The sequence below is a fragment of the Convolutriloba macropyga genome, chromosome 7, assembly GCF_964194025.1.
Source record: "Convolutriloba macropyga chromosome 7, txConMacr16.3, whole genome shotgun sequence".
NCBI lineage: Eukaryota > Metazoa > Xenacoelomorpha > Acoela > Convolutidae > Convolutriloba > Convolutriloba macropyga.
The window spans coordinates 53,339,790-53,357,064 of NC_134474.1; the positions used below are offsets into that span (position 1 = coordinate 53,339,790).

Genomic DNA, 17,275 nt, shown 5'->3' on the forward strand with positions numbered 1-17,275 from the left:
AATTCGTAATAACAAAATGTTATAAACTACATTGCCACTAAAAACTATGCAATGACATATTATCAAACTCTGGAGGAGGTTTCATAGCTCTTGATGTTGGAAAAAGTGAGATATTGACAATGTAAAGTTCGCAAAAAAAAAATTAAGTTTTATTTAAAAAAATTGCTAAAATTCGTGATGTAAAACAGCTGAAAACCATTCCATGACCACTAGAAACTATGCAATAACCTATTACGAAACCCACCAAGGGCTCAAAAAACTGAGTGACAAACTTTCAAAAAAAACTTGAAAAAATTGCGTGTTTATGTTTGGAGTACAAAAACAAATAGCTCACAAAATGTTCAAAAAAGAAACTATGTCCAGCAAAAGACCTTTATCAAATTTTACAACTCTCAATTCAAGACTGGTCCACCAACTGGTTCGAAAAATGACGAAAAAAAAAAACGATAAAAATTGCAACATTTTGGGCTAAAAACCTCTTAAAAAGCACCTTTTTACCCTTGAAATACGGCCTTCCCAATAGCTTCACCACTCTAAGCACTTAGAGGACTAATATGCACGGCAAATAGCCTCTAAAGATCTTTGATGGCCGCTGAGCTTTACCTGTTCATCCCGTTTTGAAAGCTCAAGGTCATGAAAATAGGTAAGAAAACATCTTACAAAAAAAACACATTGCAGGACAGGTCCTGGAATACAATGCAAAAAATTGAATGAATAACTTACAACTCCTTTAATTGGCCAGCAGAGCAGTTCAACAGCGCGCCAGCGAAAAGAAAAACTATCAAAATTTGATAAAAATGAAACAATTTAACCAAGAATACAATCAATGCTAAAACTTTTGGAGCTTTTAAACTGAAGGCCAAATAAATAGACCCACTATCGAAAGCAAATGCTTTGAAAGAGTTTTACTGGCCAATTAAAAGCAAAAAAGGAATGAATAGGAACACAATGCAAAGAATTGAATGACTAAATTAGAACTCCTTTAGTTGACCAGCAGATCAGTTAAACAGCGCGCCAGCCAAAAGAAAAACAATATCAAAAGTTGATAAACAAAAATTAAACAGCTTAAACAAGAATATAAGCAGTGCCAAAACTCTTGGGCTATTACCCTGAAAGCCAAATAAATAGACCCACTATCGCAGGCACATGCCTATTATAAATATACCCACTATCGCAAGCACATGCCCACTATCGCAAGCACATGAAAATTTAAAGAAAATTTCTTAATTTCGATGTACTAAAAGTTTAAAACCACTTGTAGTTTCTGGAATCTGTCCAGTTCCATCTGCAAGACCTGAAAAAAGTCGCATTGGGCCGTAACGATTCATAAACTTTGAAAATGACTAAAATTATTAAAAATTTGAAAATAATTGCAAATTTAATTAAATGTTGTTAAAATTTTTGAGATTAGATTCTTCAGAACCATTTTCGATTATCTCCAGAGGCTATCCATTAGCCCAATTTCAAGTCTTAAAAAGTTGCATTGGCTCATAAAAATCGATAAATTAGAAACATGACAAAAAAGTAAGAAACATTGAAAAAACTTAAATTTTTATCATCAAATTGCTCATATTAAAAAGTTGAATACCAATCCATTGCCCACAGACACTATGCAGTAACATGCTAGCAAACCCTAGAGGAGGTTACCAGACCACTGGGGCAAAAAAGTGATCAAAGGACAATTTCAAAAAAAATAGCAAATTTTATAAAAGAATTTGCCGAAATTCGTGATACTAAAATGTAAAAAACAACTTCATTGCAACTAAAAATTAAACAGAAACCTATTATCAAACCCTAGAGGAAGTCTTCTGGACCCTGAGCCAGGAAAAGCTCAAAAATGATATTAAAGAAAAATCTCTAAAGTTTTTTTTAAAATTTGCTAAATTAAAATGTTGAAAACCGTTGCATTGCCATTAGAAATTATGCAGCAACTTATTTTTAAAACCTCGAGGAGTTTTAAGGCCCCGGAGGCAGGAAGAACTCGAAAAAGGACAAAAAATTTCAAAAAACCAGAATACTTTTTTGATTATGATTGCATTACCAAAACATAAAGCTCATAAAATCGCCATAGCAAGTAATTAAATCTTGCAAAAGACCTATACCAACTTTCACAAAAATCATCAAATAAATTTAAAACATACCCGGCAGATTGCCGGAAAATAGCCGCCGTTGATTCCAATAAGCATGATTGGGATTGAACGAATAGAATATATTGAAAAAAAATTTTTTGTACAAAAATATTTTTTAAGTCCGATTTATTTTGTTTTGATGGCATTTCGTAGTTGAACATACTTCTGTTTCTTAGAGAGAGGCTACAGGGGCTACTATCAACACCAATAAGCATTAGAGGTGGTAACTAAGACTTATAGGAACGACGTTCAAATAGCCGGCATCTAAAATTGGGCTTTATGGGTTTATCCCGTTTCTATTTCTGACTTCAATTTTTTTATACCGACTCTGTTCATTTTGAATTGCTTTGCTTAGCAACTGATGTTCAAATTCACTTTTAGCAGAATGAGAGAAGAGAGAAACTAGCCTAGAGAAGTCAAAAAGATTTCACGCAAAATGTCGAAAAAGCGGCAAAATGGTAAAGCGAAAAAAAGTTTGACGAAGTAAAAAAAGAAAAATACGAGCGCAATAATAGCCGGCTGAGAAGATGAGGGCGGCTATTAAAAAAGAAAAATTGCCCCACTTTGGGCTCAAAAACTCCTAAAAATGACCTTTAAACCATGAATTTAGGCCTTTCTAGCAGCTTCAGCACTCTACTTAAAAGACTACTAACACTACCTTAGGGCTTTTAACGGAACTTAATACCCACTGAGCATTACCTGTTTATCCCGTTTTGAAAGATCAACGTCATGAAACTTGTGTGAAAACATCATACAAAAAACACAGAGCACCAGTACAATCCAATTCTTGGATTGTAAAAAAAGAGCGCCTAAAAAATAGCCGTTGAGAGGCTGACGGCGCCAAATAATGAGCATAACACGGACGCCAAGCACGAAACTCAGTTCAAAACCGCAAGATTGAAACATAACCGACTACCGTCTGGGAAATTGCTCTCAAACGACCGGTTCGGCAGCTGGGGCTGAGGGATGGTGGCAATAGTGGAGGGGAGAACAGGGTCAAGCAATGGAGGTAGGGTTGTGAAGGCTGGACGAAAGAAAATTTTGACTGGAGAGGTTCAGATTGAGATTAGGATCAGCCCTTCATAACATGAAATTGTCTAATCAAAAGTTTCGGTGAATCACATACTCGAGACTAGTCAGGCGTACGGCTTTAAAAGACCCGTTTTACGGGATACCTGTTTTTGAGGACGAAAAGGTCGAAGAAGGGTCAGACAAAAAAATCGGTCAAATAAAAATTGTGCGAAAAAACCGCAGGACTAATATAATTGCTAAAAACTTCGTTTCATAGCAACTAATAAATATAAAGCTTCATAGGAACGTGAAAAAAGCCTACAAATTTTTGTAAAAATAACAATTTAGCGAAAAATTAAAACCCAGAAAGATGCCCCTGTTTAAAAAGAAACCCTGTTTTAAAAGAAAAAAGTGGACATACCCAAAGTTAGGGAGCGCATTAGGGGTTGGATGCAGAGCTAATGTGGTTATTATAGAAGTCGAGCAGCAGGATCTAATATATGGCGCTCTAAGAAAACAAGAGTTCACAAAATTTTATTAGCAACCAACATCTGAGCTTCATTAAATACAGCAAATACATGAAGTACAAGAAGCAATTTAATGACTGAAAGCAGGTGAATTTGCACCTCGAAGAGATAGCCAAGAGACTTCTTTCCCCCCAGTTCTTCTCCAAGAAACAACGCAGTTAATAAACTATATTTACAAAGCAAATTGTCGCGAGCAGAATTCTGTTGTGAATATTATGAAGACTTGAAGTAACTTAAAATTATTGGAACTTTATTTAAACCAAGCAAAAAAGAAGGGGGAAATAAGTCGGTCCAAAGCAATGCCTTATTTCCATAGTTGATATCTAGTTACTGCTTTCACAAAGGATTGTTTAGATCAAGTGAAATGGTGGATATTTGTTTACTCACAGATTCGATATTAGCTCTCCAGGACAGAAGAACAGAATGGAGATTTTTCCACTCTGCTTGAGAGAATGTTCTATGTGCCACACTGCTCACCAATACCCGCTGGTTCACTTGGTCTATTTTCGCTTTCACCACTTTCGATCTGATCGCCTCTATGATGAAGCTCTCAATATCGTTATTGCTAAGCTGCAGTTTGTCAGATAATGTGGCGAAGGTTAATTCTTTGCTCTCTAACGCTAAAATAACAAACGCTTCAATCAAGAAAGTATGTATAGATGAGCTTATCTCGTAAGTAAATGGTAGAACTAAATAAAGTCCTTTATGTATGATTTTTCTTCAAATAAAGTAGCAAATAAGTAATTGCAAAGGATAAACTTACTTGAATATTTTTTTTCAAATAGAAGTCAATTAATTCCAAAGTACTAATATTTAATGATAACATTTTCTCAAGATACAATACTTCGCCGCATTTTATTTGCTATTGGAGTAAAAACTAATGAAAAAATGGCAACCATTTGTCACTTCGCACAAGCAACTGACTACGTAAAAAACGACCAATAATGAGTTGAGCATTCAAAAGAAACAAATCAGGACAGGCTGTTTATGAAAGCGTTAAAAATAAACTGAAAATACTCAAAGAGTGGTTAAAAGCTGAAGACTGTCTAACATCGCCTCGCTGAATCAAAATTATGACAATAGTTATGAAAGATAATAGCAAAAATGAATCTAAAATCCATCATAATTAACTACCGTAAATTGCTGTGTAAATAATTGCTCTGTTCGCGTGGATGCTCACGAGGACGCTGGAAGGAACCTTAAATCAATTGAAAAGACGCAAGAACAACTAATGCTGCTTAATTAACACTACCTGGGATAATCAAAAATAAACAACATTGACAGCTGCGACCAAATGTCCCTAGTTTTCCAGGCCAATTACCTGCATCAATTAAATGACTCATCTCAACAGCTCAAAAGAGTTTATATACTCCAAAAAATTTCCGGAAAAGCACAATCTTTGGGAATTTGGAACTGTCGGGTGACCGAAAAAAAAACAAATTATGAATGTATGATAGAGGCGAAATGAAGCAAGCACCCGCTCGCAGATTTATTTAGTCGTTGACAAGAATCTTTCGTCTCGTCCTTAAAATAAACAGGAACATGAGGAGGCCAAATTCAGACATGTAAAAACACAACAGTTTATACGAATGTTCAAAACCTCTTATTAGAATAAAGCTTTTAGCATAAACCAACAGCTAAAATAGCCGTTATAGTGTAAGGTGGAAAACACCTGTACACGGATAGAACGTAAAAAGCAGAAGCAGTCCCTAATTGAGTTAAATTAAGAAATGGAAAAAAGGTTTTAAAAATCAAGTTAGCATTGAGTATTTTCTGAGATAAATTTCATTAGAAATTTGATTTCATCTCCATTTGATTCCACACTTCCCCTAAAGGTTGGTAGTATGTTGGATCATAGAGCGCATAGTTTCTACCAGAATTTCATTCGTGATAAGCAGATTGCGAAACACAGTGAGAAAGCAGTCCCAAATCGAGCGTGAGCCTAAGGGCAGCACTTGACCAACTTTTTCAATGGACGAGTATTTCAATTAGGTTGCACAAATAAGGTTGAACAAAACTGCGTCAACTAACATTAATTTTATAACAAATACATTTTCTTAAAGCGAAAACCTGTAAAATCATTTAACTTGAAACTAATCACGCATATTAAAAAATTACATTTAGAAAAATTGTACGGAAAATAAATAATAAAAATGGGAACTTTTGTCCCAAAATGGAAAATGGGAATTTCTTCCCAAAATAAAAATGGGATATTTTCTCCCACAATGCGATCTTTTATCCAACTTTTATGTAAAAAAGGGAAACAATGTCCCACTTTGACGCCTATAAATAATTTGACACCCGAAAATAATTTGATTTGACACCCGAAAAATTTAAACAGCAGGAAATCTCGTGCTGAATTATAATTCAAAGAAATTAACTTAAACTGAAATCAACTTCGCCTCCTTACAAAAACAGCCTCCGATAACAAGCCAGTCATTAACAAAAACGTCCGCGAAAGTAAAATATAGACCGTAGATTGTCGTAAAATAGCCGCAGTTGACGCGATATACGCACATCGGGATTGAAACAGACAAAGAAATTGAAATTGACATAATTTTTTCCAAAGTTTCAAAAAATGGTTCTAAATCAGTGTGCAGTTTCAGTTAGATTCTAAACCTTTACTTACTTCAGCTCCTAAACTAAAGGGTATTAAGCTTAACTAATATCAGCTAGCAATTGCTCTAATAAACTTTGATAACCTAATTCACTATGAATTAATGACCGGGCTTTATCGGTTTATCCCGTTTGTTTTGATCTTGCTTTTTTGACATTGACCGTATTCACTACATTGCGTAAATCAATGAGTGAAAGAATTTAAAATCCATTCAGTTGAAACAGTGAGTAAGTCAGAAGTCAAACGTGAAATCGTGACCTATGTAAAACGAAAAACGTGATCAAAAGATAAAGCGCATTAAAAAACAGCAGGACAAGTCCTGACATACAATTCAAAGACTTTTCATTGACTAAACAAAAAACTAGAATTAGAACGGACTATGGGTGAATTGGTAAAACCATTTCTAAAAATCAGAAAAAAATAAAAAAACAAAATTAATGTCAAAATGCCGCATTTGAACAAAAAACCACTAGCGAGAACCGGAAATTTGGTTCAAACAAACTAGGCCTATACTGAACTATGAATTGATTGGGAAAACTATTTAGAAAAAATCCTATCCAAAATATTCAAAAACAGTAAACATCAAATTGAAATCGCCGCATGTGAACAAAAAATCACTAGCGATAAAGCGAATTTCTGTTCAAGCACATTTTCCTCACTCTACTTTAAATTTAGAGCAAAAAAATTTACGCCGCAAAACCACTCGCTTTTTCGCTCCACTTCCTGTTTCAGCGTGACCAAAATCACATCTCCAATTTGACTTCAAAAATCATGAAAATGTGTGAACAGATCTTTGAATGTGTGAAAACATAGCCGCCAGATTGCCGGAAAATAGCCGCCATAGACGCTTGTGGCCTTCAATGAGTTGAAACAACTAAGGAAATAAGATAAACAGATTGACCAGACTCTGATACTCAAGAATTAGGGCTTATACGTTTTGCACTACTTGGATGCACACTTTTGATCTTTAACTAGTAAATGTTCATGAAAATTAAAGTTCATTAAGTGACTTCAGAAGTCATTTTTTTAGTGAGGTAAGTCACGCAATTGACCTAAAAACAGAAATGACGTCACGAACAAAAATTTTAACTGCAAGGCATTAGAAGTCACTGAACTTATTGAGAAAGTCAGGTTAAGACGAAACAAAAATCTGTTAGACGAAATAAAAAAAGTAGCAGCGCAATAATAGCCGCCTGGAATAGCTGACGTGGCTATTTAAAAAAAGACAGCGCCCTAATACAATTCGAATTCTTTGAATTGTAAAAAAAGTTGAATGACTAAATAATAGCCGTTTGAGAGGCTGACGGCGGCTATTAACAAGATCAAACAAAAATGCGAAAACAAATTCTTTCATTTCTCTTTTTAGGAAAACAGGGTTTGTACGGAAAATAAATAATAAATACAACCAACTAACGTCGAGCGAATTGCTCTCAAACGACCGGCGAGCGGTCAGCTTCGGCAGTTTCTAGCCACTGTTTAGTAAGGTTTGCTTTAGCTTGATTGAAGGGGCCTTGTGTTAGGGTAATAGACGATGACATCACGCCACATAACAGCCGCTGAAGTGCGGCATCAACAAAAGAATTAAGGAGAGAAAGAGAGAGAGCGCTTAAACGTGAGCGAGAAGGAGAAGGAAAGAATCGCCACCCAACACAGAGAGCAAGGGAGCTAGTAATTTTTTTTCATGATGAGATTCGACTCTACATTTTCAAGTTTTCTATACTTTTTAGTAACTAAAACATATAAAAAAACTGAAAGTGCAAAAGTCCAAAATAAAGTTTCCAAATTTCGCAGTAAAGAAAATGTTCAAAAACAATCTTTGTCTCTGTATTTTTGTCATGTAACCCATCAGCAAGACTTAAAAAGCTTCGTTGGCGTGTAATGATCGTTAAACTCAGAAAAGGACAAAAAATTCAAAAATTTTAACAATTGCAAATTTTAACAAAATCTTGCAAAAATTCGTGATATTAATATCTTCAGAACACCATTTCATTGTCTCAAGCGACCACCTAGTATGCCTATTTCATGCCTTAAACAGTTTCACTGGCTCATAAAGGAACATGATAATTTTTCAAAAATTTTTCAAATTAAAATTATCAAAAAAATTCTAAAACTCGAGCTATTAAAATAATGGTAACCATTCCGTTAACTCTAGAAACTAAGCAGCAGCTTAGTATCAAACCTTGAAGGAGGCTTCTTGGCTCTTGAGGTTGGAAAAACCTTAAAAAAAAAACAATTTAAAAAACATAAAGACTGTCAAAATTTTTTCAAAAAAAAGCTAAAACTCGTTAAATGTTAAAATCTATAAAAACACTCCATTGCATCTAGAAAAATACAATAACTGGCTATCGAACTCTAGAGGAGGTTCCTTGGCTCTTGAGGCTAGATAAACCTATAAAATGACAAAAATTGTCAAAAAACTTGAAAAAAGTTTTATAAAAACAAATCGATAAAATTTGTGATATTAAAAAGTTGAAAACCATTACATTACCACTAAAAACTATGCATCCACATACTTTCAAACACTTAAGCAGATTTTCTGAACCCTGAGGCTGAAAAATCCTGAATAATGACAACAAATGTTAAAAATTTAAAAAACCGCAAATTTTTTCAAAAATGCTAAAATTTGTGATGTTAAAATCTTGAAAAAAATCCATTACGTCTAGAAACTACACAGTAACCTATCATCAAACCCTACAGGAGGCTCCTTGGCTCTTGGGGCCGGATAAACCTCAAAAGCGACAAAAATTTTCAAAAACCTTGAAAAAATTTGCAACGTTTTTTCAAAAAATCGCAAAAATTCGCCAAGTTGAATTGTTGAAACCATTCTATTACCAAAAAAAACTGTACAATAGCCTATTATCAAACCATAAAGTGGGTTCTTTGACATCTAGGCTTGATAAAACTTGAAAGCTTGATAAAGCTTGAAAAAATTTGACAAAGTTTTACAAAAACGGCAAAAACTTTCAAAAAGCTTGAAGAAATTGTAAAAATTTGTATAAATTTTCGTGTTTTTAGCGAGCGGTTGTTCGTCAGTAGCTAGCCATGGGGATTCTGATGGTGGTGGCAACAGTCGGGTGGAGGGGGGGCAAGAGCGCGGTGGGGGGGTGGGGGTCAATAGTGGGGGGTCAACAATTGGGGGGGGGGGGGGGGTGGGGGGTGGCAAGAGCTCGTTGGGGGGTGGGGGTCAATAGTGAGGGGTCAACAGTTGGGGGGGGGCTTCAACCTCTATGAACCGCTCTTCACACCGTAAATATAAGTCTCCAAAACAATTTGAGCTGAAAGGCTCTAAGATCACTCAATACCCGCTGGGCGCTACCTGTTTATCCCTTTTTTGAGGACCAAAAGTCAAAAGCGTCAGACGAAAAATCAGTAAAGCGAAAAATAGCACAAAAAAAGACCGACAGGACTAATATAATTTTTACAAACTTCGTTTCAGAGCAATTAAAAATGGGAACTTTTGTCCCAAAATGAAAAATGGAAATTTCTTCCCAAAATAAAAATGGGAGGTTTTCTCCCACAGTGCGATCTTTTATCCCACTTTTATGTAAAAAAAGGGAAACAATATCCCACTTTGACGCCTATAAATAATTTGACACCCGAAAATAATTTGATTTGACACCCAAAAAATTTAAACAGCAGGAAATCTCGTGCTGAATTATAATTCAAAGAAATTAACTTAAACTGAAATCAACTTCGCCTCCTTACAAAAACAGCCTCCGATAACAAGCCAGTCATTAACAAAAACGTCCGCGAAAGTAAAATATAGACCGTAGATTGTCGTAAAATAGCCTCAGTTGACGCGATAGACGCACATCGGGATTGAAAGACAAAAAAGAAGAAATTGAAATTGACATAATATTTTTCAAAGTTTCAAAAAATGGTTCTTTATCAGTGTGCAGTTTCAGTTAGATTCTAAACCTTTATTTACTTCAGCTCCTAAACTGAAGGTTATTAAGCTTAACTAAAATCATCTAGCAATTGCTCTAATAAACTTTGATAACCAAATACACTATGACTTAATGACCGGGCTTTATCGGTTTAACCCGTTTGTTTTGATCTTGCTTTTTTGACATTGACCGTATTCACTACATTGCGTAAATCAATGAGTGAAAGAATTTAAAATCCATTCAGTTGAAACAGTGAGTAAGCCAGAAGTCAAACGTAAAATCGTGACCTATGTAAAACGAAAAGCGTGATCAAAGGTAAAGCGCATTAAAAAAGCAGGAAAAGTCCTGACGTACAATTCAAAGACTTTTCATTGACTAAACAAAAAACTAGACCTAGATTGGACTATTGGTGAATTGGGAAAACTATTTCTAAATATCAAAAAAATTTTAAAAAAAATTAATGTCAAAATGCCGCATATGAACAAACCACTAGCGGGAACCGGAAATTTGGTTCAAACAAACTAGGACTATACTGAACTATGAATTGATTGGGAAAAACATTTAGAAAAAAATCCTATCCAAAAAATTGAAAAACTGTAAACATCAAATTGAAATCGCCGCATGTGAACAAAAAATCACTAGCGAGAAAGCGAATTTTTGTTCAAGCACATTTTCCTCACTCTAGTTTAAATTTAGAGCAGAAAAATTTACGCCACAAAACCACTCGCTTTTTCGCTCCACTTCATGTTTCGGCGTGACTAAAACCACTACTCCAATTTGACTTCAAAAATCATGAAAATGTATGAACTGATCTTTAAAACATAGACGGCAGATTGCCGGAAACTAGCCGCCATAGACGCTTGTGGCCTTCCATGAGTTCAAACAACAAAGGAAAACATACCCGGCAGATTACCGGAAAATAGCCGCCGTTGATTCCAATAAGCATGATTGGGATTGAAATAACAGAAGAAATTGAAAAAAAAAAGATTTTTGTACAAAAACATTTTTAAGTCCGATTTATTTTGATGGCATCTCGTAGTTGAACATACCTCTGTTCCTTAGAGAGGGGCTACAGGGGCTCCTATCAATAACAATAAGCATTAGAGATGGTACATAAGACTTATAGGAACGACGTTCAAATAGCGGGCATCTAAAATTGGGCTTTATGGGTTTATCCCGTTTCTATTTCTGACATCCATTTTTGTACTAACTCTGTTCATTTTGAATTGCTTTGCTGAGCAACTGATGTTCAAAATCACTTTTAGCAGAATGAGAGAAGAGAGAAACTAGCCTAGAGAAGTCAAAAAGATTTCACGCAAAATGTTGAAAAGGCGGCAAAATGAGGTAAAGCGAAACATTTTTTTATTCGACGAAGTAAAAAAAATAGGAGCGCTATAGTAGCCGGCTGAGAAGATGAGGGCGGCTATTAATAAGATAAACAGATTGACAAGACTCTAATACTCAAGAATTAGGGCTTAAACTTTTGGCACTACTTGGATGCACACTTTTGATCTTTAACTAGTAAATGTTCATGAAATTAAAGTTCCTTAAGTGACTTCAAAAGTCATTTTTTAGTGAGGTAAGTCACGCAATTGACCTAAAATCAGAAATGACGTCACGAACACAAATTTTAACTGCAAGGCAGTAGAAGTCACTGAACTCATTGAGAAAGTCAGGGCAAGACGAAACAAAAATCTGTTAGACGAAATAAAAAACATAGCAGGACAAGTCCTGAAATACAATTCAAAGAATTGAATGAAAAACTCAGACGTATTCTACCTGAAAAGCAGATCAATTGAACAATTCCAGCCAGAACACAAACAAAATCATCTCAAAAAAATGAGAAATTAAAAGAATCAAAACTAAACAAAATATACTCATTGCTAAAACTCGAAGCTTTAAACCTAAGGCAAAATTTTTTCCCTTTAAAAATACCTATTTCAAAAATCTGTTGAAAATCAAATTTTATTTCTGAAATCGGTCCAGTATTATATCTGCAAGACCTGAAAAATATTAATTGGCCCTTGAAGATCGATGATTAACTCGAAAATGACCAAAAAATGTAAGAAAAAAAATCAATTGCAAATTATCAGAAAATGTTGCTGAAAATCGTGCTACAAATATCTTCAGAATCACTTCCAAGTCTCTAGATGCTATCCAGTAACCCAATTCCAAGCTTTAAAAAACTCATTGGCTCATAGACCGATAGGCAATAATTTCTACAATAACTTCAAAAAATAGAAATTCGTTCTATTAAAATGTTGAAAGCCATTCAATTGCCCCCTAGCATTTAATAATTATTTAATAACATACTATCAAACACTGGATCAGGTTAACTGTCTACTGAGATAAGAAAAAAAATAAAAAACAAACGTTTTGAAAAAACTTGGAAAAAATTGCAAATTTTATCAAAAAACTTCCAAAAGTCGAAAGGTTAAATTGTTGAAAACTAATCCATTGAAACTAAAAATCATGCAGTAAATTTTATTAGAACGTGGAACAGGTTTTCTAGCATTTGAGAACGGACGAATATCAAAAACTGACAAAAACTTAAGGAAACCTTGAAAAAATTGCAGATTTTATCAAAAAAAAAATGCTAAAATTCGAGACACTAAAATGTTAAAAAACATTCCATTGTTACTAGAAACTATGAAGTGCCCTATTAACAAACCTCAAAGGAGATTGCCTGGTCCTTGAAGCTGGAAAAACTGAAAAAAAGACGAAAAATGTCAAAAACCTGAAAAAAATGCGAATTTTGTCAAAAAAAAATGCTAAAATTAGTGATATTCAAAAATGGAAACCTATTCCATGGCAACTAAAAAAATTTCAGTAACTTATCATCCAACCGCTATTGAGGTTTTATGGCCCCTGGGTTTCAAAAAACTTAAATAATGACAATAAATGTCAAAAAAATGAAAAAATTGCAAGCTTTGTCAAAAAATGCTAAAATTCATGATGGCAAAAAGTTGAAAACCATTCCATTACCACTAGAAACTATGCACTAGTCTATTATCAAACCCTTTATCAAACTCTAGAGGAGGTTTCTTGGCACCTAGGGCTAAAAAAACTCAAAAAATGACAAAAATTTTCAAAAAACCTGAAAAAAATTGCAAAAATTAGTATCCTTTCGCGAGTTTGTGTTTGTAGTACCAAAATTTATAGCTCATAAAATGGTCATAACAAGCAATTTTTTGTCGCAAGCGACCTTAATCAACTCTTAAAAACTTCAACCTAACACTAATCAAACAAAAACTCAAAAAAATCACAAAAACATGAAAAATTGCACCATTTTGAGCACAAAAACTCCTAAAAATGACCTTTTAACCTTAAATTAAGGCCATCCCAGCAGCTGCACCACTATTAGCACTTGAAGGACAACTAAAGCCCACTTTGGGCCTCTAATGAAACTTAATGCCCGCTGGGCTTTACCTGTTTATCCCGTTTTGAACGATCAAAGTCATTGAAAAATGTGTGAACACATCTTAAAAAAAAAAACACAGCGCACCAATACAATTCAAATTCTTTGAATTGTAAAAAGTAGCAGCGCAATAATAGCCGCCTGGAATTGCTGACGCGGCTATTTAAAAAAAGACAGCGCCCTAATACAATTCAAATTCTTTGAATTGTAAAAAAAGGTGAACGACTAAATAATAGCCGTTTGAGAGGCTGACGGCGGCTATTAACAAGATAAAACAAAAATCCGAAAACAAGTTCTTTCATTTCTCTTTTTTAGGGAAACAGGGTTTGTACGGAAAATAAATAATAAAAATGGAAACTTTTGTCCCAAAATGAAAAATGGGAATTTCTTCCCAAAATAAAAATCGGAGGTTTTCTCCCACAATGCGATCTTTTACCCCACTTTTATATAAAAAAGGGAAATAAGATCCCATTTTGACACCTATAAATAGGAGGCAAAAATTTATCCCTTCAGTATTCCAAAATATCAAATTAAAAAATATGCTCCCATTACTTCTCTTCCACCTGCTAAATATTAATGATATCCTTTATATTGAGATCTTTCATTGTATTATATCCTTCACCTCTTTGTTATAATTAAATCTTGAATTCCACCTCTTCTTTTATATTTAGAACATCAAATCTGAATTCTCTTTGTATACTCCCAACCAGACGGAGAGTATAGGTTAACGAATCTGTGGTCCTAGGCTCAAAGGGATTCCAATTGGATCGCAGTAATCTAGAGATGCAGGTTCTTGTGTAAGGAATTGATCCGTATGGATTGCTTTATTCTCACGTTCAGCTAATGTTGAAAGTATTACCGAAACAATAGGTTTTGGACACGAGCAACTGAAAGTTGTCTGATCTTTTTAGTCGGCGTTTTGGACACAGTGTTTAGTTAAGAACTAAACGTTACCTGTAATCGCAGTCTTAAAGTGAGCAACAAAACCATCTCCACATGGAGAGTATAGATATTTACATGACAGATTATATAGAATAAAAGTTTAACAGTTAGAATACAAGTATAGAATATAAGTTTAATATAAGTTCATAATAATACTTGTGATACTTGGGTACTCCAGTGGAGATCCTGTATCTCATTCCCCACAGGTTGGAAATTTCGTAGATTACCGAATCTCTGAATTACCGGGTTCGCCGGTCTGTTCATGTAAGTTGGCAAAGTATGAGAAATAGTGTGTATATCGGAGCGTGAGTACTAAGGACATTTTCAAGTTTACCTAATTATCGCTGCTATTTTTGGTAGAACGGGGCTCAATATTTTTCGCACAAGTCGTTAAGTCGAGAAAAATAACTTCTCGGTATTTTCCAAGCGTGACGGCAAAGTTGCCTTTATTTCAGCGCGTGACGGCTTTCTCGATGTGTTTAGTTGACGATGTCAATGATATTGGAGGTAAGTTTGGAGTATCCGCTTGGAGGATGTTGTCCGTGTAATCCTGAATAATTTCTGGGCCAGCCGGAGATGTGTACATAAAAGCTGTGGGGTGGTCACGTGTACAGATCCTTGTGTGGTGTTCCAGCTGGAGTATCAGTCAATATTATGGACTGTGATAGAAATGCCATGCTGTAAAGCAGCATTGTCGAACTGCAGGAATGATCTTCTTTGTTGCACTGAACTAGTGTTTGTAGTTGAGAGAAATAGATGAAGTGAATTTTGTGAAGCGGCCTGCTTTGCGTTTCCATTCAAATTTTGGCAGGGGACGTTGCTGCGACGTGATCTTCCAATATTTTATTCGAGTTCGCCGTAGGAGGGACGGCTTGTTTTCTCGGTTCGCATTCCTTGCGGGGCTTGGCGTTTGGAACGGTCGCTGCTAAAGCTTTTGAATACTGGTTGCCATTTAGATTATTTTGTCAGTTGACCATTGTTGTAGTCTTCCTGGGACGGCTAATTTGTTGTGAAGAAGGTCGTGTCATGTTAGAGTCGAGTCTTGTTGACTGTAAGGGTAGATCTTATGTCGCAACGGAATTGGCCGATTTTGCCGACCGGGATTCTTCTAAAGAGATTACGTATTTTTTCACGCTTATATTTTCCGACCATTTTACACGCTACCATATGGATTAGACTTCACTCTCGGTGGCTTTTGCAATATCGCTTTTAGAAGCGATATTTTGTTGTATGTGGGGTATTAGTTGTGATTGTATGATGAGTATAATTAGTGATTGTTCCATCAGGTATAATATTCCATTGCCAATTTAGGGTTGGTCTCGTTTTTTTTGCTTTCCCAGCTATACTCCTACACGCCACGTTGCGTTTATAATAAATTATTTTCGATGCAATCTCGAATGGAGAAATGATGTTCCGAACGTTCTCCCTTGATTAGAGATTTGGGCAACAGGGGAACGTTTTCGGAGTCATCTGAATCGATTCTTGTAGTAGATTCGCCCTCGGAATTTTTACGATATTGAATATCGAGTTCATCAGCTGGTGTACAACCACGTCTCCAAATTTTCTCTTGACAGAAAAAAAAACTTGTCGCAGAAGTTGTTTGTCTAAACAACGGTTTAGTAGTTAATACACGTTTTTGTGAGGTGGTTTTGTTCATAAGTTAGATAACTCTGTAATAGGTTTTCGGCCGAAATGTGCTTCAAATGGATTAACTCGCGTGATGCAATATGGGAACAGGCTTATATTTTGAGATCAATATCCAGCACCACTAGGTGGTGTTTGAAGTAAACGTTCGACCATGCCTGTTTCTCGGTGGTCTCCAGCTGGAACTAATCAAGTGTAATGTTTTTGTTAATGCGAAATAACTTGAACTCTCTTCCTTCAGATGCTTGTGCCTAATCGCATAGAAGAGATCTAGGCATGCTTTAAAATTTACAGTATTGTTCTAGATAACCTATTGCCGTGCTAGTGTTGCAGCTGTTGAATGACTCGGGGTGAGGAAACCTGGAGAGGCGATCTACTGTAAAAAAAAAATTGTTATAATAAAGTAGTTTTTTCGAATGGATCCCGAGAAATGCATTCGGGCTTCATTAGGTTGTGACAATTTTGGAAGAGTACCAATATATAGTTTAGATCACAGGGGTTTCAAATTTCGATGCAGAGTCGACACCCTTGAGCTTTTGCTCCCATCTCAGAATGAATGTGGTCACCAATCTAACTTTGCTAAAGATAACATCCCAACTTGACCGTCTACTTTTGAAGTAAAGTGGATTTTTTCAGATTGTCCCAGTTTTGTTCTTCTACTAAATCGGAAACAGATCTGATTTCTTTATATGATGTCTCAGCAATTAACTCTTCATCGAACAATTTGTTTAAATTTTCCTTATAAGAGGGGGAAGGTAAATCTTCATAGGCTTCAAACAAAGGACAGGGTTTTTCGGTAGAGATTGAGTCCATAGCTTTTCGTTTATTACTTGAAAAATCTGTTAGGTTGCTTTTGGAGTACTTCCATTAAGTTGAAGCTCTTATTCTGGCGAAAACTCAAATGGCTCAATCTTTGTTTCAGATAATTGTAGCAGCAGTTTTTGTTTCCCCGCTGAGATCGACGGACGTGCAAGCCCTTCAATTGAATATGCCTTTGAATGCAGTCAGATATTAAAAGAGCCTTTTCTGTCTCCAAATCTTTCGTTCTATGTATTCAAGCTATGCTGAGCGTAGCGTCGGTGCTTTCGGCTCGCAACTTC

The 17,275-nt window shown here is 35.4% G+C and overlaps 1 protein-coding gene across 1 annotated transcript in view; it reads right to left on the bottom strand.

The window, feature by feature from the left end:
* Positions 1-3,657: 3,657 nt before the first annotated feature.
* LOC142343157 (eukaryotic translation initiation factor 3 subunit M-like) overlaps positions 3,658-17,275 on the bottom strand; it is a 44,715-nt gene continuing 31,097 nt past the window's right edge. The window contains exon 5 of the mRNA XM_075394853.1: positions 3,658-4,287. Coding sequence (XP_075250968.1) covers positions 4,004-4,287 — 284 coding nt within the window. The 3' untranslated portion in view covers positions 3,658-4,003. The remainder of the gene's footprint in view (positions 4,288-17,275) is intronic.